The sequence below is a fragment of the Typopeltis vanoorti genome, chromosome 21, assembly GCF_054136105.1.
Source record: "Typopeltis vanoorti isolate ZY-2024b chromosome 21, IOZ_Tvanoo_1.0, whole genome shotgun sequence".
Classification (NCBI taxonomy): Eukaryota; Metazoa; Arthropoda; class Arachnida; order Uropygi; family Thelyphonidae; genus Typopeltis; species Typopeltis vanoorti.
Genome location: NC_143569.1, coordinates 43,147,257 through 43,174,637, shown reverse-complemented (window position 1 = coordinate 43,174,637; position 27,381 = coordinate 43,147,257). Strand labels below are relative to the sequence as shown.

At 38.7% G+C, this 27,381-nt stretch overlaps 2 protein-coding genes across 2 annotated transcripts in view; one reads left to right on the top strand and one right to left on the bottom strand.

The window, feature by feature from the left end:
• Positions 1 to 14,411, bottom strand: part of LOC150094792 (uncharacterized) — a 70,001-nt gene extending 55,590 nt beyond the window's left edge. The window contains exon 1 of the mRNA XM_090411664.1: positions 14,294 to 14,411. Within this exon, the coding sequence (XP_090267790.1) occupies positions 14,294 to 14,411 (118 nt within the window). The remainder of the gene's footprint in view (positions 1 to 14,293) is intronic.
• Positions 14,412 to 19,266: 4,855 nt separating this feature from the next.
• Positions 19,267 to 27,381, top strand: part of LOC150094791 (uncharacterized) — a 210,410-nt gene continuing 202,295 nt past the window's right edge. Inside the window, exon 1 of the mRNA XM_090411345.1 lies at positions 19,267 to 19,552. Within this exon, the coding sequence (XP_090267471.1) occupies positions 19,291 to 19,552 (262 nt within the window). The 5' untranslated portion in view covers positions 19,267 to 19,290. The remainder of the gene's footprint in view (positions 19,553 to 27,381) is intronic.

Here is a 27,381-nt window from a genome sequence, read left to right as displayed (position 1 = left end):
AATAGATATATTGTATTACAGTTAGGGACCATGGGCTGTGGCCATGGCACCCACATCCTGAAATGGGTCCCCAGGCAGGATTTTTGGCGTTCCCCCTACCTGTCGCTCAGGTTAAGGACAACGTATTGCTATACAGTCTCCATGATTTAGGATCAATAGTTTAAATGATAACACAAAACTAATATTTATTTAAAAAATTACCAATATACATAATACAAACTAATGATAATATTCAAAATTACTTCAAAGTATATTTTCTATCTTTTGTCGACGCAAATTTATCAATAATGTCAGCAAAATCAACTCGCTTAGCCAAATCATTTTCGATGTACAAAATTGCAAGGTGATTAAGTCGTTCATGGCTACTTATTAATCTTTTGGAATTCTTGAAAGCTGATAGTTCGTACTGTCTCTTGCCGCATGTTGTTTGAGATTACTTTAAGCCAAATACTAGGGTCATCACATTTTATACCGGATTTTTCAACAGGACCTGCAACTGAAGCATCAACTGTATCCTATTCTTCCATAGTTACTCCTCCTGCAGGTTTTTCACTTGCGGCCTTTTCTTCCTTTGCAAGAGGTTCACATGCAACAGTCGCTTGACTTTCGACTGTCTTATGAGTTCGATTTGACACTGATATTCTGTTTGGATTTCAATGTCACAAACATTATCACCACCTTCACTATGATCAGTACTGGGAAGTATGTCCTTTTCATTTTCAAATTTTAAAAATTTGGTTATGAATTGACGACCTCGTGATGCTTTCGATTCTCTCTCTCAGATTTCAGTTTCCTCTTTTGAGGCTCTGTTTGTACTTTGAATCAGACATTGGGAATTTATTTATTTTAATTAGATCGTCTTTGCTTGCTTGAGAGCAATTTATTTAAATGTTTTTAATATCTGAAATTTGTATGATTTGAAAAGAAATTAATAATTAAGTTTGTTTCATACAAAAAATCATAACTAAAAAAGTTTTATATTTTCTTTTACTTACTAACTAGCAAACTTTTAATTCAAATAAGACAAATTCTTCTCAAATAAAGAATTTTGTAGAAAATTTTCGGTTTCTTGAGATCAACTTAGCCAACTAAAACTATCAAATAAAGCTTTCTCTTTTATGAATAAAATAAAATTCTCTCAGCATCCGTAGCATACGCAAGTAGGCATCGGTAGGGTAGTGTGCCGGTAACGTCGGCGCGGCGTCGGCATTGAAACGACGGCGTGCATAGAAAGCGAGACGGGCAAACGAAAACCGAAAAATAAAGTAAATCCTTACGAATGGGAAGTTCAGAAGAGGAACCGAAGTCTGAAAAGATGGAAAATGGGTTGGAAACGATTGCAAAAGCTAGTAGTCCCTCTCGGCACATATTCATTCATTTTTTAAAGTTTCTCTTTGTCTTTTGCTAGTCTCACTTAACTGGCCCACCCGACAAGACAGGCCCCCCTAATTCCGGGCCCCCAGGCTAGAGCCCTTTCAGCCCTGCCCTTCTCGGGCCATGGCTGTGGAATTTGTTTACCGTCTCTTTACCAGATATCATTTATAATTAGTGATAATTTTGGGCCAGCTATTTATGATTGCTACTGGTGGAGATTGAACTTCCTCAGGGCTAAAAATAGGGATACCCCCTATAAGGAATAAAGTGTGTTTTCAGTTGCATCTGTTATTCCAAATGGAGTAAGTGGAGCTCTTTTTAACTCAGTGGTGGCCCGTACATAAGCACTGCATCCCAAGGAAAAAATGAAAAAATTGGGGGGGGGGGGTGGGGGGGGGGGGGGGTGGGGGGGGGGGGGGGTGGGGGGGGGGGGGGGTGGGGGGGGGGGGGGGTGGGGGGGGGGGGGGGTGGGGGGGGGGGGGGGTGGGGGGGGGGGGGGGTGGGGGGGGGGGGGGGTGGGGGGGGGGGGGGGTGGGGGGGGGGGGGGGTGGGGGGGGGGGGGGGTGGGGGGGGGGGGGGGTGGGGGGGGGGGGGGGTGGGGGGGGGGGGGGGTGGGGGGGGGGGGGGGTGGGGGGGGGGGGGGGTGGGGGGGGGGGGGGGTGGGGGGGGGGGGGGGTGGGGGGGGGGGGGGGTGGGGGGGGGGGGGGGTGGGGGGGGGGGGGGGTGGGGGGGGGGGGGGGTGGGGGGGGGGGGGGGTGGGGGGGGGGGGGGGTGGGGGGGGGGGGGGGTGGGGGGGGGGGGGGGTGGGGGGGGGGGGGGGTGGGGGGGGGGGGGGGTGGGGGGGGGGGGGGGTGGGGGGGGGGGGGGGTGGGGGGGAAAAAGATAGATAGATAGATAATTTATTTATTTATTTATTTATTTATTTATTTATTTCATGTGGTTGCATGATTAGGTGAAGTATTATTAGATGTTTTTTAATCTTTCTTCATTCTGCAATTTGACTGAAGCATAAATAATTTCATTTTAGACATTGAAAATAAATTTTATAAACAAATGTTTTTGAACAAAAAAAATACACTCATTAAATGTTTTTATCAATTTTTAATTAGTGTACTTTTTTTGTAAACTTTATCATCATTCTTAACCTCCATGGAATGTAAAGACTCAAATCAGGAGCTCTCACTATTGTGTACGATTCATCAAACCATGCCTTAAATGCATTCACCATATTTTCAAGTAACGTATTCCAATTACCCACCATTCTCCACGCAAAAAAACCTACTCTTGATCATTTCCTTCTCACCCCCTTTTGTGCATGTTCTAGGGATGGCCTATTAATATTATTAATATTTTGTAGGAGATTACAATGTATATGCAATATTAATTATCTCTCTCTCTCTATGTTCACTGGGCATCTACAGATGCCGTATGGTCACTCCGATGCTCGGTGATGTTCCACACCAGGCCTCGCCATGTAGTCCTGTGGTTTGCTTTATATTAATTATAATGACTTTAATTAATACTTTCGATATTTCGGCAACATATTGCCATCATCAGAAATCACGGAACAATGATATGTGCATGTCATCCCGAATTATGTTAAATTGAAACACTGGTTTACTTCACTACAGGCACTCTGCATATATTCGTGTGCAAGAAGAGGAACTTGCCACCATGCTGAACAGTGACCTTTGGACAATCCTTTCTGAAGTCTCAAATGTTTCAGCATACAAAGAGTTGTATGCTGATATGTTTGAGTTTGAGGTTTTTTTTTTTTTTATATGTTGGGCCCATACACGAGAGGTTGGTTGATCAACCTATACTACATTAATACCATGTATGAGTAATGGGTTGGAAAAGGAGGAACTTGTTTACATTTGATTTAAATGACTGTATATTGTATTCCTTGGGAAACACAACAGGGAGAAGACTGTTCCACAATACAGCAGTTGCAGGGAGGAAGAGGAAAATAAACTTGTTCTGTTTATTTCTAGGTGCACTGTGAAGGGATGTTGAGCAACAGCTGCACCTGTTCCAATAAGCTTAGTACTGAATGGAGGAATTATTGATGTTATTTCAGATGAGCATTTCCCATGGAAATATTTGTAGAATATACATATTGCAAAAACTAAACGTCTGTACGAAAGCCGGGGGGGCGGGGAGTTAGTAAGAGATGGATCATTAATAAGTCTAATTGCTCTTCTCTGTATTGAGCCCTGCATCTTGAGGAAGCTTTTAGGGGCTCCACCCTATATATGAGAGCAGTATTCAGTAGCTGGGTGGATTTGTGATTTGTATAATGTTAACAGCTGTTCAGGGGTGAAGTAAAATCTTGAGCAAAAGAGAGGTTTGATATCAGGGTAATTCCAAGAAGAGAAATCTCAAATTGTCTGGAAATTTGAGTATCGTCAAAAAGATGATACTCAAAAAAATGAAAAAAAAATGGTTCTTTTTTATGAGAAATAGGACAGAACTTGGTTTTATTAGCATTGAAATTAATGAGGTTATCTGAACCCCATTGGAGGATGGCACCCTTGATGTGCTGAGTGCTGATCATCCCTAGTTTTTGTGTTGGATGGTGGTAGGAATTTTTATATATGTATTGGCCTGTGTGTGTGTGTGTGTGTGTGTGTGTGTGTGTGTGTGTGTGTGTGTAGGTTTGCAGAAGAAAAGGAAGAGGGTTGTTGTTTGCAATCTAGATAGTGAATTGGATGTATGTGTTGTTTGTGCATTTGACTAAGAAATGTATTTAATGTTTTGCAGCCATATTGTGGGGCCAAATGGCAAAAATATCATCAACATATCTGAGCCAGACTTTGGGCTAAGGGCTGGCAGAATCTAGAGCTTGTTGCTCGAAGTCTAAAAGTTTGCTATTGTGTGTGTGTGGGGGGGGGGGGGAAGCACGTGGCTATACCTTCTTTTTGTAGGTAAAAATTATTTTGCTACATGAAATACCCAGAGTGGAGTACGTTGGCAAAGAGGGTTGTGATATCGGGTGGAAATATGTTCTGTAAGAGAAGAATAGAATCACTGATTGGAACATTAGTGAAAAGGGTAATTATGTCATAGCTGACTAATAAATCTTCATTGTTGAATGTAATGTTTCTAATTTTGTTTATTATTATTATTATTATTATTATTATTATTATTATTCAGGCCTCCATGGAGTCGAAAGACTCATCGTGGGAGGTCCTTCCTAAGAACATAAAGTCTGTCAAGACTCATTGAGGGGAGGCCCCCCTAAGAAACACAAAGTCTATCATACCACTCCTTAAACTCATTGACCGTTCTCGCTCTCACCACTCCATCAGGCAATGCATTCCACTGTTCAACCACCCTCCACGCAAAGAAACCACTCCTCACCCTCTTGCTCACAGTTTCCTTTCGTAACTTCCAGGAATGGCCTCTTGTCATCACTCCTTCCCGCTGTTCAACCAAGCGAAAGAACTCCCCAGTGTCAACCCTGTAACCACCTCTCAATTATGAAGTGTGTATTTTTTATGTAGGAGTGGGAATGACGTACCAACTCCTTGAGTATGGCCACTAGTGCCTTGGCTAAGTGATAATTATTGCTTTTGATTCCTTCAGCTATCGGTCGTAGCAGCGTGTTTGTTCTGTGTATTTTTGGCAGGCCATATATTCTGAGAGCACAGGCTTAATGAGGCATTAATTTTTGGTTGTTTCCTCTGGCCATGTGATCACTGATTCGATTAATTCTGTTGTTTTCTTTTTGATGCTGCTTGTAGGGTTGTAGTTCACCATTTGGTTCATGTTCTAGTTGGATATTAATTGGTTCATTTTTTCCAGGTATGCTGTCTGATCAAGGATGACAGTAGCATTGCCTTTATCTGCCTTTGTAATAACGATCTCTCCGTTATTTTTTAAAGATTTAAGGGCCAATTTTTCTGCTGTGGTTATGTTGCATCTTAGTTGTTTATTGGAGTTTAATATGTTCGATGTTTCTATTCCATTCATATTTTGTTAGCTATATTGGAGAGGAGGGATTTTAGACCTCTTTCAATGTGATAAATGAAATCTAATTTGTTAACTGACCTGGGTGCAATGGCATAATTCAGGCCTTTTTTCAGAAGTGAGAAAAAATATGGTTTACATGGTACATAAGAAACTTACAAGAAATGGGGATGGACACTAAACTGGTGATATGGATAGGAGAATGGCTCAGGGAGAGATGCCAGAAGGTAATGTATGGAGGAGCAGAGTCCAGGATGAGGCAGGTGACCAGTAGTGTACCTCAGGGCCCTGTGCTTGGGCCATTGTTGTTTAATTTGTACATAAATGATATAGGAAATGGCTTAAAGGGAGATATTCAGTTGTTTGCTGATGATGCAAAGTTGGGTAGCACAATAAAAAATCAAGCTGATGTTAAGAGTTTGCAGGATGATTTAAATAAACTGGCAAAATGGACAAAAGGTAAAGGATATCAATGTGGAAAAGTGTAAAGTTATGCATTTTGGGATTAAAAAGATTACTATCTGTGTACTACATTGACAGAATGGTACTCCAAGAGATTGATGAGGCTAGGGACTTAGGGGTGTTGGTGGATAGGGAGATGAAGTTCAGGGACACATTGCTAAGGTGTCCAAGATTGCACATAGGATTACTTGGTTATTGAGGAACACACTAATATCCAGAGATAAAGAGGTTGTTGTTCCCCTTTATAAAGCGTTGATATCTCCACATTTGGATTACTGTCTCAGGTCTGGTCACCTGGATTCCTTGGAGATGAGGAGGTTGTGGAGAGGGTTCAGAGGAGAGTGACTAATTTGTGAGTGATGTAAAAAATGCTCCCTACATTGATTGAGAGCTTGTGGATTGCAGAGGTTGGTTGATAGGCGGAGAAGAGGGGGATATGATAGAAACATTTAAATTACTAAAAGGTTTTTATAAGATTGATGCAGGGGAAATGTTTCAGCTGTGTGATAGTGATGGTAGAACAAGAGGTCATCCCTGGAAATTAAGGAAAAGTGTGGTTAACAAGTGTGTGAGAACGAGGTTTTTTGTCTGGAGGGAGTTCTTCATCTGTAAATGAATTCAAGAAGAGATATGATAAATATTGTTTTGATGGTTTGGGTCTCCCTCGATGAGTCTACTGACTCCACGGAGATACCCGTAATAATAATAAAAAAAAATTAAAAACAGTAATAGAATAGTAATTACCAAAATGGATAAGGGGAATGCCACTGTGGTTTTAAATCAAAAAAAGATTACACAGGTAAGCTTGCCTTCTCACTTTGAGAAGGCAAGCTTATGATTGCCAATACACATATCAGAATACTTCACAGGCTTCTTGAAAAAGTCATCTCTTGGCCTGTGGATGTCACCCATAAACTAAAACTATTTGACTCTAGACCCCCCCCCCTCCTCGTCCTCAGATATATGGGCTAACAAAAATCCATAAACAAAATATCCCATTATGTCCATTGTGGATGGCATTGATACATCCACATACAAATTAGCCAAACATTTAGCCAAAGTGTTCTCACAGTATACTGGCAATATTCCTTCAGACATAAAAAAACTCAGTCCACTTTAAAGCTAGTATAGAAAACCTTACACTCGAACACACTGGCATAATAGTCAGTTTTGATGTCTCCTCTCTGTTCACTAATGTTCCACTCAAAGACACTTTAGACTTTATCCAAGCTATATTTTCCCAATATCTCAACCTTATTTCAGTTCATAATGAACTCTGGCTATTTTGCTTGGAAAGGAAAATTCTACTAGCATATAGAGAGGACAGCCATGGATTTTTCACTTTCTCTACCCTTGGCCAACTTCTACATGGAGACCTTTGAAGAAAAAGCCTTAAACTCTGCCCCACATAAACCTACTGTCTACACTACATGGATGAAGAACACATGTTCTCCATTTGGCCACATGACCTGGATAACCTCAACATTTTCTTAACACATCTGAACAATCAACATCCCAGGATTCTTACCTTAGAAAAGAAAACAATAATAGTTTCCCATTCTTAGACACTCTGATTACACACCAGCCTGATGGATCCCTGGCTTTCTCTGTTTACAAGAAAACCCACTAGCAGCTCCCCCCAACAATATTTATAAAAACCCTATATAACAGGGCAAAATTAATCAGTTCTGATAGCAGAACCCTAACTACTGAACTTGATTACATTCTTAACATTTTCATTGCCAGTGGCTACAGCCCTCTAAAATCCACAAATTATTAAACCTTGTAACCGCACCCCCCCCCCCCCCATTCAGAACAGAGATTACACAAAATCTATCACCATTCCATATATCCAGGGCACATCTGAAAAATTAACAAAAATCCTAAAAAAAAATCTTGCAACCATATACAGACCACATAAAAAATTGGCATCCCTTATCTGCTCCACCAAAGACCAGCAACATCTCTCGACCTACCAGGTGTCTGCCAGGTCCCTTGCAGTTTCAAACTGTCTTACTATGCCAAACAGGCAGTGCAGTACAGGCAATATCAGAATTTCTGAACACAAGGTCTACATCCAGTTTCATCTTTACAACCACTCTGGACTTGCTGACCATGCTTTGGACACTCACAACAGGATACACTAGAAGGCCACTCTACTTCACCACAGCAAATACAAATATGAGTGGTTATTCCTGGAATCTGCCTCATCCCTGAGAAAATTTCAAAACCTCAACAAATTTGTCATTAAACTGTCTCAATTTGGGAAGCACTCATCCTCAGATCTCGAGTTCAATAGCCAAGATCACCCAATTTATCCCACTAGGGAGTAGCATTTAGACTAATCCCAACTTTGGTTGCCTTTCTTCAGTCTCATTTACCCAGTGTTAGTGCCTGCATGCATCATTATTCTAAGATCCCTGATGATGGCAGTGTAGCATTGTCAAAATATCGGAAGTGAATCTGAGAAGTTTTTAAGCGCCTCTGTAGCACAATTCTATAGCCTCTGAAGAACGATGGTACATTGCGCCCTTCGATTGGAATAGGCCTAAGTTCGATTCTTGTCACGACGGGAGGGATCTTTATCTGGATGATTTTCAATCAAAGGTGAGTTAGCCGATCTCATACGGAGGTAGCAGGGTTTTTTTCTCCCGGAAACTCGGGTTTTTCATCCCGCATACAGACAAATTGGCTCTTCAGAACACATGCAATTTACAGACATAAAAATACCGGTGGAGGTATTTTTTTGTCTGTAAGACAAAAAAAAGAGGTATTTTTTTGTCTCCATTGATGGAGATGATTCATAGTAGAGGTTCGGTGTAGTGGTTGAGACAGTTGTAGGTGTCCTCCCGCAATGAGTCTTTGGACTCCTTGGAGGTGTCAGGAATAATAATGAATAATAATAATAATATTGAATATATTGTAATAAATGATAGTTATGAATAGCCAATATATAACCCTTTTCTACCAGAAAGGATGGCCTCACTCCATGAAACTTCTCTTCACTTTAATTTGGTAATAAGGGGCTAAGAGATTGCTAACCTCTCATTACCAAATTACTTATTACCCTTACTGACATATCTCTCAATCATATCATCCCACCCCTACATTCACTACACATCCATTATGATCCACTACACTAAGTCTAGTGGTGGAGGAAATGCAAATTTCATTTCCTCCATCATTCTTCTTACTCAGCATTCCAGAAACCACTTTACTAATCATTTCTGGATCCCCTTTTCAATGTATGTTCATTTTCTGAAAACCTGATGACTAAATCTGTGCAATATGATCAAAGCTGTATACAGTGGAACCAGAGCTTTCTTACTTCTGCACATGTCTCTTTTGCATCATTGCCATAATCCTTTGTGATATCCCAGGATTCTTACCCAAATTTTAGATTCTTATCTACCATCGCTGTTAAATCCTGTATCTCTTCCACCATTCAGTACATCCTATCTTTTCATCTTTTCTTCCTGAATTTTAAAACCTTGTAATAGGCGAGTGAGAGGCAATCCCCACTTGCTTATTCACCAAGTCTGTTCAATCCTCTGTAAAGCTGCAATATCTACTCTTTTCCCCATAGTTCTTTCCATATTTGCATAATCTACAAACCACTGCACACACACACACACACACACACACACACACTTTATTCAAACCTTTCCCAGTATCATTAACACAAGTTAAATAGCCTTAAATAATCAATAGCCTCAAAACAGATCCTTGGGACGCATTACTAGTGACATTCCCCATTTTTACATCTAATTTTTTCTTGTTCTCCTAAGATAACAATGAAATGCTCAGTGAAGTATAATAATTTTAAATGCTAAAAGTAAATCTAGTTTTAACAACTTTTTTTTGTTTCTTTTAAAAATATGAATAACTTAAGAATGATACCAGTATTTAAAATTTTTTTTCCGAACATAAAAAAAGGTTTTTATATTGTAGTTTTATAGATTTCATTTTCAGTTAAATGCGTAATTGTTTCATGTATGACTATTGAAATATATTTCACTTGAGATTCTAATATCTAGGAATAATAATAATTATAATAATTATTATTATTATCTGAGACCTCTAGTGAGTCAAGGACTCATTGAGGGAGACTATAAATCACCCAAACCAGCTGTCATACCTTCCCTTAAATTCATTCACACTAGATGCACTCACTATTCCTAAAGGCAAACTATTCCACTCACTCACTGCTCTCTGGGAGAAAAATCTAGCTCTTACCCCTTTCTTGACTGTGAACAAACTTAACTTCCATGGATGATCCCCGTATTCTCTCCCCACATTTCATATAACGAAAAATTTCATCAGATGATATCCTATAACACCCATTCAAAAGTTTATAGACCTCTATCATATCACCCCTCTTTCTCCTGTTAACCAGAGGTTTGTAATCCACATACTCGCAATCTTTCCTCATAATCTAAATCCCATAATCCAGATATAATCTTTGTAACTGCAGCAAAGGTTGGTTGATTGGTAGATGGCTCATGCAAAAAAGTTAAGTAAGTTTGAGCGTGGTTAGTAGTTGGAAGGGATAATTTGTTTGATGCTGTTGGCACACTCTCCCCGATGAGTTTTTTTGGACTCCCTGGAGGTGTCAAATAATAATTAAAAACTCTTACTTGCATCCTTTCCACAGCTTCTTTATTCTCTTGGAACCTGCACACAATAATCCAGGTGCGGTCTTATCAAGCCTTATAAAGAGGCAAAATGACTACCTTATCCTTACATGTCAAGGTTCATTTCAACATTGCAATTATCCTCTGAGTTGTATTTGCAACTTTTGCTCTGTGACCTTTGAACTTCAAATTCCTATTCACCAACACGCCAAGATCCCTTCCATCCTCAGTTTCTTGTAGTATAACCCTGCTAGTTATATATCACTGAAACTCTAATCATGTCAAAGTGCATAATTTTATACTTACTAACATTAAACTGATAGCCTTTTTTGTTTAACCGAATTTCCAGCCTATTCAAATCATTTTGTAAGTGCTAAATATCAGTAGCATCCCTGATTGCTCTGCCTATCTTCACATCATTGGCAAACAATTGCACATCTGATGTTAGACTCTGCCTGATGTCATTAATGTATAAATTGAAAAATAATGGCCCAAGGACTGAAGCCTGAGGCATACCACTGGTCACCTTAAATCTAGCAGATTCATGCCCACTGTATACCACTTTTTGATATCTGTCTGTCACCCACCCTCTGATCCAAGTCAAGAGTTTATATTCCAATCCCATATTCTCCAGTTTATGCAACAGCCTCTCATGTGGTATACTATTAAATGCTTTAGGAAAATCCAACATTATCATAGTGCATCCACTCCCTTCATCTAACCCTGCCATAACATTGTTATAAAATATGAGCAAATTGCTAAAATTTGACCTTCCTTTAGTAAACTTATGCTGTTCCTTGCAGAGTATAGCATGTTTGTCTACCCATTTCTGTATGCAAGTTCTTACCAATTTCTCTAAAATTTTCACTACCACACCAGAGATACTGATAGGTCGGTAGTTAGACACATCAGTTTTTGCATCATCCTTGTACAGTGGAACTATCATACATTCCTTCCATTCCTGTGGTATCATTCCTGAGCTGAGACTTAAGTTATACAAATATGTGAAAGGCCTAGCCACTTTGGCTGAACATTCCTTCCTTTAGCAAACATTCTGATATTCCATCTGTCTCTATAGACAATTTGCCCAAATCAATGTTATCCCAATCAATGTTACCCAATCAATTGTTATCCAAGTTTTGTAACAGCTCTTCAACGTCATTTTCATGAACCTATAACTCTTCATCCAATGTAGCAGTAGCACTGTGTACCATGTTACATAAACCTGGTTGATATATCTTAGCAAAGTGAGCACTCATTAACTCAACAATCTCATTAGCTTCCAACATTCTAGTACCATCTGCATTCAATAAAGTTATTCTTTCACATTCATTCTTTCTTTTGCTTATGGCATAATGATAAAATTCTTTCGGATTGCATTTAGCTTGCATGGCCAATTTCTTTTCATATTCAGCTTTAGCTTTTCAATTTAGCTTTCTGCACAGTACTCATTTTCTGGCCTGAGCTTTATATATTTCATAACTCCTTCTCATTCTTATTCTCATGATATTTTTTCCACATCATATACTTCTTGTGGATCCTTTGCTTAATAAGGTTGCTCATCCATTTCACTCTCGACCTATTTATTCTTCGAACACTAGCTATACATTCAGATACTGCCTCATTTAAGGATTTTTTCAAAGATTTTGATGCATTGCTGACATTTTTTCCCATTCAGTAACTGATACCATAGGATCAAAGATAGTATTTTCCTAAGTTGATCATAATTTCCAGTTTCGTAGTTCATCATATAACCTGTTTTAATCGGAGCATCAATACAGTTACTTCCCAAGAAAGCACAGCATGATCACTGTCACCAGTTTGTGATAAAATAGCCATATTCTTAACAGAGACCCCTTCTGATGCTATGAGCAAATACAAAACTCTTTGACCTTGAGTTCCTTCTATCACATGTTGCTTGAGGAAGTTGTATGTATCGCAACAATTCAATAAATTCCTCTTCTTTCTTATCATGAGATTTCTCTTCTACCCAATCAATGTTTGGAAAATTAAAGTCACCCATAATGATCATTCGTTTGGTTTCCATAAGGCTAAATTGGGATGCATTTCTTCGTCCCCTGCAACAGAGCTGACAGGTCTGCAGCAACACCCCACCATATATTTTTCATTCTGTTAACCCCCACTTCACATCAGATAGACTCAGACTCACCGCTACATGGGACATTGTTACCGTCATTATTTTCTTATGTTTCTACAATAACTGGACTTAAATCATCTGATATAATTAGTAGCACTCCTCCTCTCCTTATCTCTTCTGTCTTTCCTAAAAATAGTATACCCATTATACTCGATACAACTTACCATATCTGATTCTGATAGCCAGATTTCACTAATGCCAACAATCTTAGGCCACATTGTATTCAATAAAGCAGTGAACTCAACCCCTTTATTTCTAATGCTTTGTTTCTGGCATTTGTGTATAGACATAATAAATTACTTCCTAGACTATTCTTATAATTAGATATGCAATCTATTTGGTCTTGTTCTAGAATTTCCTCTTTTCCCTCCCAAACATATTAAAAGGTCCAAACCCAAAGCATATTTTTCCACCCCTTAGCCACATGCATGGTTCATATTCAAAGACATTCATATCTTTATCACGTTTGCATACCATAGCTAGGCTGACCATATTTCTTTGAGACAAAAACGGGATGGGGGTTATGTAATATTCTGTATTCATGAAAAAGAGACTGTAAAAAAAGTTTTATTACATAAACATATTGAGCTTACCATTATTCTTCAGTGACAGAATCCATACAAAAATTTAGGCAGATGTAAAGGAGGACTATACAGGTATCTCTCGATTAACGGTTAATTAATCCCTCGATGTTACCGCATATATCAAAATCACGTTAATCAAATCTAATAATCAATGGTAAAAATTACAATTCATCCATGATTGATTACTGTATTAATAATTCGTTTTATATGGTACTTTTTTTAGGAAAGATAAAAAATGAATGCAAAATAAATGCTTAATAAATACTTGTACCTACATTATTTACTGCAATTTTTTATCAAAAGAAGTTATCAAGAGTAATCTGAACAGTTTTAGTTTTTTTTTCTTATCGGTATAAATTCTAACAAGCAAAATGACTCACCAGACTTCGGCAAAAAAGCGATAAAACATAAAGAAAAAACACTGCAAATATGATACATGATGGTACAAATTAAGTGGATATTGAATCCAACATTATTTCATAGCTGAATATAGAAACTACAAGAGTTTCGTACCGAATATATAGAAACTAAAAGTTTCGGTGAATGCAAGCATAAGCAACCTTATGGGCAACTCATAGTAAAGGTGGAGTAGGCTCTAGATCACTTTCCTTAGTATTTTCCATAATGTAAAGCACATCTCCTAGAGAACATGTATGATAAATAAGCCTTTGGCTCTCTCTGTTTCAGTAATACATGATGGTTTATTTATTTTCAGTTATAATCTAGAAATTATTCAACAAAGAATTTAAAAAAAACAACTAAACCATACTATACTGACATCAGAGGTCCCGGTATATCTCTCAGATACAATTTACTGTCAAATATCACAAACCTTTACATAACATGTATTAAACCAAACTGACAGCAAAAAAACAGTTTGAAATATCACTTGTAACATGAATGCACAGCTACTCATGACCTCCAAGCTATACACTGAATTGTGTAAGAATATTTATATTAAACATTTCGCATGTATCTGTCATATCAGCTGCAAGCTCTGCAGGGTTAAAGGCATGTTAATCAAAACTCTTGCAACATATATCAAGGGATTGCCTCAATTAATTTCGGCACGTTAAGCAAGGGATACCTGTATTTCACCAGGATCTTACCATGAATATTTCTCCGATGATGTGATCTTAGGCAGCAAATTTCGTCTTTCAACACCTTATCATAAGACTTCTCACACTTCATCACACAATTTGGTCTAACAACTAACATAGCCCTCATTGTCTCAACATTTAATCTAGATTTCTCCTTTGACCACATACTGTTCATAACAGAAAATATTCTCTCAACAGGTGCTGTACTTCCTGGAAGACAAAGAATAAACTCTACAATATTACAAAAGTCTTGAAAGTCTAGGCGTTTTCCCCTCATTTCAGAAAAAAATCTGTCCTCATCTATCAGATACAGGAATGTTTTCTTTATTCCGTGTATCCAACTGCTTCACAATTATAGATTTCATGAAGGTCAACTGATCAACAAATGATTATAGGTTATGAATAATAATTTATGACTGACCAATATTAATTAAAAACAGGGAAAAACTGACATTTTTATTAAATTGACAGGACAGCAGGGAAATATGAAAAAAACGGTACTGTCCTGTTCAAAATGGTACTTAAGGACAGCCTAACCATAGCTGAATTTTCACACACATTTTTCACATTCCTCCCTTGAAGATCTAGTTTTTCCCTGACTCTCTGCATTAGGTCTCATGTCAAAAAATAATTCCTCCAGGCTTCTGATACCAAATGAATTCAAGTCCAGGCCATCCTTCTCATACAAGTCTTTTCTGCAATCAAACACACTCCACACATCTAAAAATTTGCATCTATTTCTTCTACACAGCCTGCACATGAAATCATTTACTGTTATTTTTTTTTTTGGATTTTTTACAACACTCAAAAAGAATTAAAATAGAATTTAATACTTCCTATATTTCGTCCTAGTCACTAGGACATCTACGGGGATTACAAAAACAATTAATGTAACCTATACACAAATAACAAACAATACTAAGCCCAACCACGTGGGTGACACTAAAGTCCTATCTACGTAGAGCGCCCTCTAAGGGCAGTAGTAGATGGCCTGGAATGTAAGGTGGGAACTCTGGTGATGAGTGTTTCCCATATCTTCGGAAGCTTGATGCAACCATATTTATTGAGATTTGGTTGGTTTTTGAGAGCTGCTGCTGCTTCTAAGAAAAGTCTCTCTTTCTTGAATTTGCTGTGGTGGAGCATGGTGGTTTTCTTCCATGATACCCTGTGGGTGGTGTCCAAAACATGGTCAACCAAGCCTGAATGGCCATAGTTGTGTTTGAAGATGTAAGACTCGTGTTCCTCTAGACGGATGGATGCTGATCTGCCTGTCTGTCCAAAGTATGCCAGCTTACAGGAACAGGGTACTTTGTAAACTCCAGGCAGAGAGAGAGGAGGGAGCTGATCTTTCGTAGAACGGATAAGGGTAGCCAGTTTGCGGTGGGGCTTATATGCTGTGTGTAGATTGTACTGTTTTAGTATCTTGGCTATTTTTTCAGATGTGCCACTGATGTAGGGTATGGTGATGGCATTTTTAAAATCTTGTTGACGAGAAGGATGGGGAATGGGGGAGGAGTTGATTATTTTTTTGATACTGTGATTGCTGTAGCCATTGGAGAGGAAAGTGCTGTGTATGTGGTTAAGCTCAGTAGTGAGGGCGGTTCCACTGGAACAAAGATTGTGGACTCTCTTGGTAAGAGTTTTAATAATGCCATATTGTTGAGAGGGGTTGTGGTGGGAGAGTTTGTGAATGTATCTGCCTGTGTGTGTGGGTTTTCTGTATACGGTGAAGGTAAGTGTATCATTAGTCAGGCATGTGACTAAGGTGTTTAGGAAGGGTAAACAATTGTTCTTTTCCTTTTCCATAGTGAACTGGATTCTTGGATGTAGACTATTGAGATGACTGAGGAAGGAGTCTAATGTGTCTGGGCCATGAGGCCAAATAGAGAACACATCATCTACATATCTTAGCCAGATAGAAGGTTTGAGTGGGGCTGAATCTATGGCTTGTTTTTCGAAATCTTCCATATAGAAATTGGCAAGGGGGGGTGAGAGGGGGGAAAACCCATGCCAGTTCCCTCTATACGCTTGTAGATTTTGTTGTTCCAAGAGAAATACCCAGAGTTAATGGCAAAGGAAAAGAGATCTAAGATGTCAGAGGGAAAAGAGGTTTATTACTGTCTGGAAGGAAAAGAGGTTTATTACTGTCTAAACCTCTCTTCCTTTTGGAAGAGAGGTTTATTACTGTCTGGAGCGGTTGAATTTGTGGTTGTGGTTTGTTTTACACAAGGTTGCTATATTTCTTGATGTGTTTAATTTTTATTTTTTGGAATTCTCTCTGTGCGGAAGTTTCCGAAATGCCAGAGAGAATCGACCAAACTTCAGGGTTAAGAACGGTGGAGAGCTCTGAATGTAAGGAGCCAATGGCAGCATTCGTCACTGCGAGGGTAGCACGTGTAGAGGCGATTTGCTCGCGGAGTAATGCCTGGCTGGCACGGTTATATATACGAAGTGCTTTTTTGGAATGGAAATTGATCTTCATTTTAACGCAGTTTGGTATGTGCCAGCCAGGCATTACTCCCCGAGCAAATCGCCTCTACACGTGCTACCCTCGCAGTGACGAACGGCGCCATTGGCTCCTTACATTCAGAGCTCTCCACCATTCTTAACCCTGAACTTTGGTCGATTCTCTCTGGCATTTCGGAAACTTCCGCACAGAGAGAATTCCAAAAAATAAAAAATAAACACATCAAGAAATATAGCAACCTTGTGAAAAACAAACCACAACCACAAATTCAACTGCTCTAGACAGTAATAAACCTCTCTTCCAAAAGGCTCAATGACGATGCCGTCAGCGCCCTTTGCCTCTGCTTTAATTTTGCCGTCGCTCTGAAGGAAGTACCGGTGCTTGACGTAATGGTGAACATCGAACGTGGAATCGGTCGCTTACCGTCGGAGATAGCTAACAACATCAGACTTGACGTAGCCAACATCTTCGCGCATTCTTCGCCGCCAAAAAGTAATTTATCATATGCCCAACGCACGGCTCTCCTGAAACTACGTAAAGAAAAAAGTATCGTCATCACCAGAGCGGATAAGGGTAATTCCACAGTCGTTCTTAATACCAGTGAATATAATCGTAAAATGAACATTATCCTCCGCAATTGCGCTACCTACATCCCGCTAGAACACGACCCCACAAAATCACAAGTTAAGAAACTAAAAATTTTACTCAAAAAAGTATCTTCCTGGCCACCTGATGTCACGAAAAAACTTAAACCTTTCTGCTCCCATCCCCCCGGAATATACGGTTTAACAAAAATCCACAAACCCAATTCCCCACTCAGGCCTATAGTAGATGCTACCAATGCACCTTGCTATAGACTATCTAAACAGCTGGCCAACTCTCTGATCCCCCTCATCGGAAAGTCTCCTTCCTATATAAAAAACTCTTCCCACTTTAAAGCCCTCACAGAAAATTTAACCTTGAAGAAGACAGACATATTGGTAAACTTTGATATCTCCTCTTTGTTTACCAATATTCCCTTAATTGACACCTTATCTCTCTTAGAAAACGTTTTTCCCTCTGACATCTTAGATCTCTTTTCCTTTGCCATTAACTCTGGGTATTTCTCTTGGAACAACAAAATCTACAAGCAGATAGAGGGAACTGCCATGGGTTCCCCCCTCTCACCCCCCCTTGCCAATTTCTATATGGAAGATTTCAAAAAACGAGCCATAGACTCAGCCCCACTCAAACCTTCTATCTGGCTAAGATATGTAGATGATGTGTTCTCTATTTGGCCTCATGGCCCAGACACATTAGACTCCTTCCTCAGTCATCTCAATAGTCTACATCCAAGAATCCAGTTCACTATGGAAAAGGAAAAGAACAATTGTTTACCCTTCCTAAACACCTTAGTCACACGCCTGCCTAATGATACACTTACCTTCACCGTATACAGAAAACCCACACACACAGGCAGATACATTCACAAACTCTCCCACCACCACCCCTCTCAACAATATGGCATTATTAAAACTCTTACCAAGAGAGTCCACAATCTTTGTTCCAGTGGAACCGCCCTCACTACTGAGCTTAACCACATACACAGCACTTTCCTCTCCAATGGCTACAGCAATCACAGTATCAAAAAAATAATCAACTCCTCCCCCATTCCCCATCCTTCTCGTCAACAAGATTTTAAAAATGCCATCACCATACCCTACATCCGTGGCACATCCAAAAAAATAGCCAAGATACTAAAACAGTACAATCTACACACAGCATATAAGCCCCACCGCAAATTGGCTACCCTTATCCGTTCTACGAAAGATCAGCTCCCTCCTCTCTCTCTGCCTGGAGTTTACAAAGTACCCTGTTCCTGTAAGCTGGCATACTTTGGACAGACAGGCAGATCAGCATCCATCCTTCTAGAGGAACACAAGTTTTACATCTTCAAACACAACTATGGCCATTCAGGCTTGGTTGACCATGTTTTGGACACCACCCACAGGGTATCATGGAAGAAAACCACCATGCTCCACCACAGCAAATTCAAGAAAGAGAGACTTTTCTTAGAAGCAGCAGCAGCTCTCAAAAACCAACCAAATCTCAATAAATATGGTTGCATCAAGCTTCCGAAGATATGGGAAACACTCATCACCAGAGTTCCCACCTTACATTCCAGGCCATCTACTACTGCCCTTAGAGGGCGCTCTACGTAGATAGGACTTTAGTGTCACCCACGTGGTTGGGCTTAGTATTGTTTGTTATTTGTGTATATGTTACATTAATTGTTTTTGTAATCCCCGTAGATGTCCTAGTGACTAGGACGAAATATAGGAAGTATTAAATTCTATTTTAATTCTTTTTGAGTGTTGTAAAAAATCCATTAAGCCTCCAACATGATGTCCTCACAGCACTTAAGCCTCTACACACGTATTTATTGTTATTGCCCTCCTTCTTAACTCAATACTGTCATAGTAATATACACTATGTATATAATAATATATGATTGTTATTGTATTTTGTAGGCATTTTGCTTGGTTCTCAAATAGCCACAATGGATGATGCTGAAAACATGAAATTAAGTAAGTTACTACGTATGTATTATAGTCCTCAAGGTATTACTGGTAAGCTTCAAGGCATGTCTTACTGTACTCGAGAAAATAGTATCAGATCTCTTTTGGATCAAGTGAAGATAGAAGTAAAGAATTTTGGTAAACTATATGGTCACTGTACTGGTGATAACAGAAATGTAATGATTCTAGATGCCATACTTGGACATTTTGACAAATTACTTTCTAATATTGTGACATTTCATGGTAAGTAATTTTATCTTTTGACTTAACCATTTAACTTTGACTTAATATAATTAATGTAGTGTAATTTAACCAAGAAATGTTATTAAAAACCTATTGTATATTTTGTACTATAGGCAGGCTTTTGTACTATAGCTTGTTTTGCTACTTTTTTAATCAATTTTATATATTTTTTGTAATTTTTAAAAAAAAATTATTTTTACATAGTCTAGAGACCAAACATGCAATTTTTTCAAGCCACTTCAGGCCTCCAATAAGAAGGGCAGTTGGTCTCACACCAGGTGATGAAATTTATCTGTACCCTAAAGACAATCACAAACATCCATTCCCATGGTGGGATTCAAGCCTATTGGTTGAATACCTCATACCTGTTCTCCAACCTATTGGTTGGAGAGCAGGTATGCTAAATACTCAGCCAATCAGACGAGCATATTTGCATATTTTTTATTAATATTAGCATATTATTATTATTATAGAGGCATAACACTTTTACAAAAAGCCATCATTTTGAATATACTGGTTCATATCATGCCTTAAATTCATAATTCATTCAGTGTCAGCATTTTCTCTCTCTCTCTCTGATAGCACTCATTGTTAGGTATAATGGAATGAATATAGCATAGATAAATAATTAAACACAAGTTTAATTGATCCTATATTTTATCTCAGTCACTGAGATTTTGTCAGGGATATTATATTAAAATTGTAAAAACACAAAAATGCACAAAACAATAAGTGGAAAAAATTAAACTGAAAGTCCTATGAGGGGTATCCCCTATTGGTGCTGTTGGATGGGAGAAGTTTAACACAACCATGTTTATTAAGATTAGGCTGGAGTTTTAAATCTGCTGCTAATTCTAAAATGAGTCTTTCAAGCCTACATTTGTTGTCATAAAGCATAATAGTTTTATTCCATCTGATCCTGTGCAAGATATCCAAAGCATGGTCAGCTAGACCTACTGACCATTGCAATAGTGATAGATGTAATTTTTAGGTCAAAGCTGTATAACTGAGAGGAGACCTCCACATGGCCTTTAAAGGAATGCGGAGAACCGACCAGGGCTTCTGACCTAATGTCCAATTCTCACCTTCTCTTGGTGCACCCTGTTGGGTATCTACTTGGATACTGAACGGACGAGGATGGGCTGGCAATTTGGGATTTAGCTGACCAAATAGTATTCTTATTGGTTAAACCAAAATATAGAATGATGGTACAACATGACAAAATTTCATGCCAGCTGGGGCGTCGCCCGGTTAAACAAGGCCCCGTTCGGGCCTTTTTAAATAATATTTAAATACAAAATATTATATTCAGGCAATGCAATCAAGGAAAAGAAGGAGTAGCCATAGTATTCAACACAAAATTCGAGGCTAATCTTCTTGAATGGCAGTCTCAAGTAGAGTAATGTGGGCAAATATGAGAATGGGGAACTGGACAATGAGACTTATTTGTGCCTATGGGTCCACAGAAGGTTCTACTAATGTAGAAGTGGAGGAATTTTTTGAGGCTTTAGAAAAAGCAACTGACACAAAAAAAAATGAAAAGTTGGTCCTTGTTGGGGCTCTAAATAGCAGAGTAGGAAATGATTGTGAGACATATAAAAATATTTTGGGAAAATTTGGAGAAAAGAGCAAAGCTAATAATAATGGCAAATATCTGTTGGATTTCTGCTCAGGACATGGACTGGTTATTACTAACACCATGTTCCAACATAAAAATGTGCACAAATTCACATGGAGAGAAGAGGCTAGGAATAAGAAAAGTCTCATTGACTATGTTATTGTTGATAGTGATGTTTTCTCCCTGGTGCAGGACACCAGAGTGTACAGAGGATTTGAAATTGGAAGTGATCACTATTTAGTCTTGAGCAGGATAAAATTGAATTTCACATTGAAAAGAATAACATGTAAGAAAGTTTTAAAGTGAATAAAAGTTGAGCAGCTCTCAGATGTGAACTGTAGACTAAAATACACAAAGATTATTGAAGAAAAAATGAAAGAGTTTGAGAACAGGAATCAAACCTTGGAGAGTCAGTGGCAAACTCTGAAGAAAACATTGATTGATTCTGCCAGAGAGGCATGTGGTGAGGTTGTCTGTAAGGATAAAAAAATCAGAACTCCCTGGTGGACACAGGAAGTTAAAGAGGCAGTGAAGGAAAAGAAGAAAGCATACCAAAAGTTCCTGTCAAATAAGTCAGCTTGTGCTCTTAGAGAATATAGAGACAAATGCAAGATGCTAAACACTGTGTAAAACTAGCTAAACAAAAGTCATGGGAGGACTTTGGCAAGAATATAGAAAATAAATATCAAGAAGGTGGCAAAATATTCTGGAGGTTGTCGAAGAAGCTTAAGAATGGAGGAAAGAGTGCTGTAAAAGGCATTAGAGATGATAAAGGTGACATGAAAACGGGAGAAAAAGATATCCTTGAAGTATGGAGTAATTACTTTGAAAAACTGCTAAATGAAAGAAGCAGTGATGACAGCACAGTGGTAAAAAACACTGACCAGGCATGCAGTCAGGAATACATATCCATACTTGAAGTAGAAAAAGCTATCAAAGGCTTGAAATGTGGAAAGGCAGCAGGAGTAGATGATATTCGACCAGAAATGCTGAAGTATGGTGGTATAAGTGTCTTACAGTGGCTGCACTGCATAGTTCAGAAAGCCTGGACAGAGGGACGAAATCCCGATGATTGGAGTAGAGCTCTCATAGTACCCATATATAAAAAGGGAAATAAAACTAAATGTGAGAATTACAGAGGTATTTCCCTACTGAGTGTTCCTGGCAAGATCTATGCAAGTATACTTGAGAAACGGTTGAGAAGAATTGTGGAAGAAAAGCTTGGTGAAGAACAAGCTGGATTCAGGCCAAATAGAGGCTATCAGGATCAGATCTTCACTTTACGACAAATAGTCGAGAAAGCCTGGGAATATAACAAAGATCTGTATTTAAGTTTTGTTGATCTGGAAAAGACATATGACAAGGTGCCAAGAGAGAAGCTATTCAATACGCTGCAGTAATATAAATCAAGCAATACTTAGTCTTTATTTGAGTTGTAAGTCAGCAGTTAGAATTGAAGGAAGTACAGGAAGATGGTTTAATGTTAAATCTGGTGTGAGACAAGGATGTACATTATCCCCTCTGTTATTCATTATCTATATGGATCACATTATGAAGGAAAGTGGTATTAAACATGATATCAAAATTGGAGATGTTAATGTCAGCTCTTTGCTTTATGCGGATGATGTTATACTTCTAAATAAATCTGCTACAAGTCTGCAAGATTCTCTGACTAAATTGAATAGCTGTTGTAATAGATATGGTATGAAGGTCAGCAATAAAAAGACAAAGACAATGAAAATAGGCAGAATCTTTGAAAATGTCAACTGTGTTGTGAATGGAGAACCTGTGGAACAAGTAAAACATTTCAGCTATTTAGGCACAATTTTTACTGAAGATGGTAAATTAAATATAGAAATTGACAACAGAATCAGCAAAGCTGGTATGGTGGGAAGTCAATTGAATAAATTCATATGGAATAAGAGAGAAATTAATCGGAACACTAAATTAGCTGTATACAAGACAGTGTTCAAACCAGTTTTAACTTATGGATCTGAGAGCTGGGTCAGAAGTAAAACACTTGACCAAAGACTAGAGACCACAGATATGAGAGTCCTGAGAAAGATTATAGGGGTGAACAGATGACATCAATGGCAATATCATATTAAAAACGAGGATATTAGGAAAGAACTTGACATTGTCAGCATCCAGGAATGCGTTAGCAGAGCTAATCTCAGGTGGTATGGTCACTTAAACAGAATGGGTGAGGAAAGATTAGCAAAACAAGTGTTCTCTGCCAGGTTGGCAGCAAAACAATCCAGAGGAAGACCAAGATATAGGTGGATTGATACAGTACAAAGTGCCTTAGATGATAGAAATATAAGATCTGTTAATGTTGGAGTATTCACAAGTAACAGACTGATTTGGAGGAAAATTGTAGATAGGAAATTAATAATGATGTAATTTTTTTCATGTAGTACTGTACACCCCTTGAGGGTACATGGCAGGAATTTGATGATTATGATGATGATGATGATGATGTATTTTTTATCTTCATCCAGGCAGATGTTTTCAGATCTCCTAATCAGAGATAGATGTCGAAAGTTTTTTCACTTGGTTAGACTATAAATTAAAGATGCCAAGAAATTATATTATGGGATGCCAAGGGAATTGATGTGAAGTCATTAGTCTCTATATACAAGTAGCTCAGTTGTGAAGAAACTTTGTGTGCAAACTTTGTTTGTTACACTTAGATAAAGGATTAAACCAAGAATTTTTTTTTTTGGCATCTTAAATTTATAGCTTAACCAAGTGAAAAAAGATTTCAGTATGTATCTCTGATCCAGAGTAATTTAATAATCAATTGTATACCTTTTAACTACTTCTATATGGGAAATATATAAATTCTGTATTACTTCAACCTTGGTATTGGGGTGAGTTTCGCTTGGACTTTTGACGAGATCAGACGTGTTATTTTAGATCGAGCCTGATTAGATTTCATACAAGGTTTTTTGGGAATCTCACATTGCTCTGGTGCTGACACAGTTTGATTCCTATTGTCTCCCCCTCTGCATTAAAAATGTATGAGGTCTGATGGCCGTGTAGGCCACACCTGCAAAGAGGACCAGTGGTGGATTTATGGTTTTTTAGGGAGGTAGACTTTCATTCTGTGGCCAAGTGAATTCTCGACACTCCTTCCTCTTTAATTAGGGTATTTTAAACTTAAGTATTGATTTGCTGGTAGGCACATTTGTATGTGTGTGTGTGTGTACGGGATGTTACTGGAAGATCATAGATATTCGGGATTTTTGTTAGTAGACCCTCTAAAGTCTACAGGATTATCTACAGACACTGGAATATTCTCCAACAATATATGGTGAACAAAAATGGAAAACATAAAAGACATCAAGGATGCCATTCAAAATCTAAACAGAGATCTGACACTTGACGTTCTTAAAATTAATTTCTTTAAGGTTAAAAATATTAACCTTAAAGAAATTTGAGGCAGAATATCCTGGCTTCCTGAATATCTACATGCAAGTTAACATGGAAGAAGGTGATGTGGACACTGAAGGGGACTTCACACCTGTTCCATCGCCAAAGACTCCCCACCAATATGATTGTTCTCAGGAGGAACAATCAAACAAAAGGTGAAGAACATCTGAAGATCATATGAAAAAGGATGTAGCAACACATGATACCAAGACAGAAAAGAAAAAGTCCCTCCAGTTATCCTCCGAGACAAAGAGAAGTGGACCTCAGTCTCAAGGTCCCTAGGAGAACAAAACATCAACTTTTCCAGGACAAGAAATACTGATGACGGTTCATCCTGCTACTGTTTCAGATTATCGTAAGAGACGACGAAAATGCTGGACAACTCCAAATTGCCCTTCCATACCTTCGCACTAGCAAGCAAGAAAAATCTTAAAGTAATGCTTAGAGGGGTTACTGAGGGCATCACAACCGATGAGATCACTGCTGACCTCATCAGTCAAGGACTGACCCCAATCAAAGTCAGCAGGATACTGAAATCTGATAAAAGGCCAGTGCCGTTGGTGTTGGTCGAAATCAGCAACACACACAGAAAAGGATATATGAAGTGACAAAAGTGAGGGTGCTCATGAGGCAACAGTAGCGACAGTGTGTAAGAAGAGCTCCAGATTCAGATAAGTTATTCTTGAATTAATTAATTGTATATGAGTGATTGTTTGAGTAAGAGCTGCTATAAAAGTTGTGTGCTATTAGTATTATTAGTGTGTGTGATATTTTGCTTAAACGTAATTACAAATTCGTTGTTTTTGGCCCTTAGAGTAGTAACTGGCAGAGGAAAGATGGCGGTTGCTTTGTCAGTGCATGACTTTAATTAGACTTTAGTCATTTCATGAAGTGCGAGGTGTGCTACATGTATTCTTTTGATTACATAGACGGTTTGTGGACATTAAGGGCTGATGTAAGGAGGATATTTTGCTTAAATATGTGTGAAGTGTGAGCTAAACGAGGATTTGAAGAGTGCTAATATGAATTTCATGACAGAAAGTGTTAGTAGCGAGAATGTCGCGAGAAGAATGAGTGCTCGTTCAAAAGAGAAGCATGATGTAAAAGAACGAAAGTGAGGCGAATGTGATGGAAGGAAACAAAATTGAGAGAATGAAATAAACCGGAAATAGTGTGATGAAAGGATCTAAAGTGGGAAAAATGGAAAGAATGAATGAAAGTGAAAGTTGGATGCATGACTGAAAGTACAGAAACTCAAAAGGATGAATGAGAGTGAAAGTGTGAAGCAGGAGTCGAGAGTTCGAAAATGAGAAAGATTGAATGATAGAGAGAATGTAATGCGAGATTAGAAAGTTCAGTTGGGTTGGATGAGGCAAGAGATGAAATGGATGCAGAGTGAAATTAAGAAAATTCGGGTGAAAATGATTACAACAAATCAAGTGGGTACGAAAGAGTTAACGAAAGATGAGCGAGTGGCATTGTATGGCGACTCCATTCTTAAAGGTGTGCTGGATGAGAGGATGCACAAGGTATGTTTTCCAGGCAATAAAATGAGTAGAGTGATTGAGGCATTGGATATGAGGAGGGAGCGAGCGAAGGAGGTGATGGTTTTTAATAGGTACGAATGACTTGACAGAAGACAAAGAGCACATCAGAATGGATATCAGGAGGCTGTTTAGATGGATAAAAGAGAATAGTGTAACAGGAAGGGTAGTAAGCGTGTTGCCTTGGTACGACTGCGATGAGATGAGGCAGAGAGAGAGAGAGCAAGGATTATGAATGATATGTTGGCTGAAATGTGTGAGAGGGGGGGGGGGAGTACAATTTTTTAATGTGTGGAATGAGTTTGAAGGACGAAGTGAACTGTATGGGAGCGATGGACTGCATTTGAGTGGTTATGGTGTGAGTTACTTGGAGAGACTGTTGCTGGACGGTAGAGAAGTGAGTATAGAGAATGAATCAGATCAAATGGGAAGTGATGTGGAAGAGCAGGAGAGATTGAAGAGGTGGTTATGAATGAGGAACTAAGTGGCATGAGTATGGAAAATGAGAGAATGGGTGTGCAAGATGAACAGGGAAACAGAGAGGCTCAGGGTGGATAGGGGTACACAGCGTGAGAAAGGTGGATGCTCCAAGAAAATGTGAGAGCATGTGTAGACAGGAAAGGAATGGGATGACCTGGGATCAAGAGGAAACAGTTGGAATTGAAGAGGGCTCTAAAATGAATAAGCAGAAAGGGAAATGGCCCCAGTCGAACATGGAGAGATCACATCGAATGAGTGTTATCAGTGTAACTAGCTGTAGATCCATGAATGAGCTGTTGTGTTTATATACAAATGCTAGAAGTGTAAGAAACAAGGCAGATGAAGTGGTTGCATTAATTGAGTCTGTTTACCCAAAAAGTGTTGGAATAAGTGAGACATGGTTGGATGAGGATGCCATCCTGACAGGAATAGAGATGGAAGGGATATGATGTGTTTTGTGAGGATAGAAGGGGTAAAAAGGAGGGGGGAGTGCTATTGATAATAGAGAAAGAGTTATGTCCATACAAAGTAGAGATGCAAGAGGGAAATAGTGCCAGTGGTTTTGAGGCAGTATGGTGTGAGATAGAGGTGAATGGAATGAAATACTTAGTCGGATATAGACCAGGAAATGTGGATGGTAGTGACTATAAAATGTATAATCAAATTAGCCAAGCAAATAAGAAAATAGTGATCATAATGGGTGATTTTAATTATGGCAATATAGACTGGAATGATGAGATAGCAACTGGAAG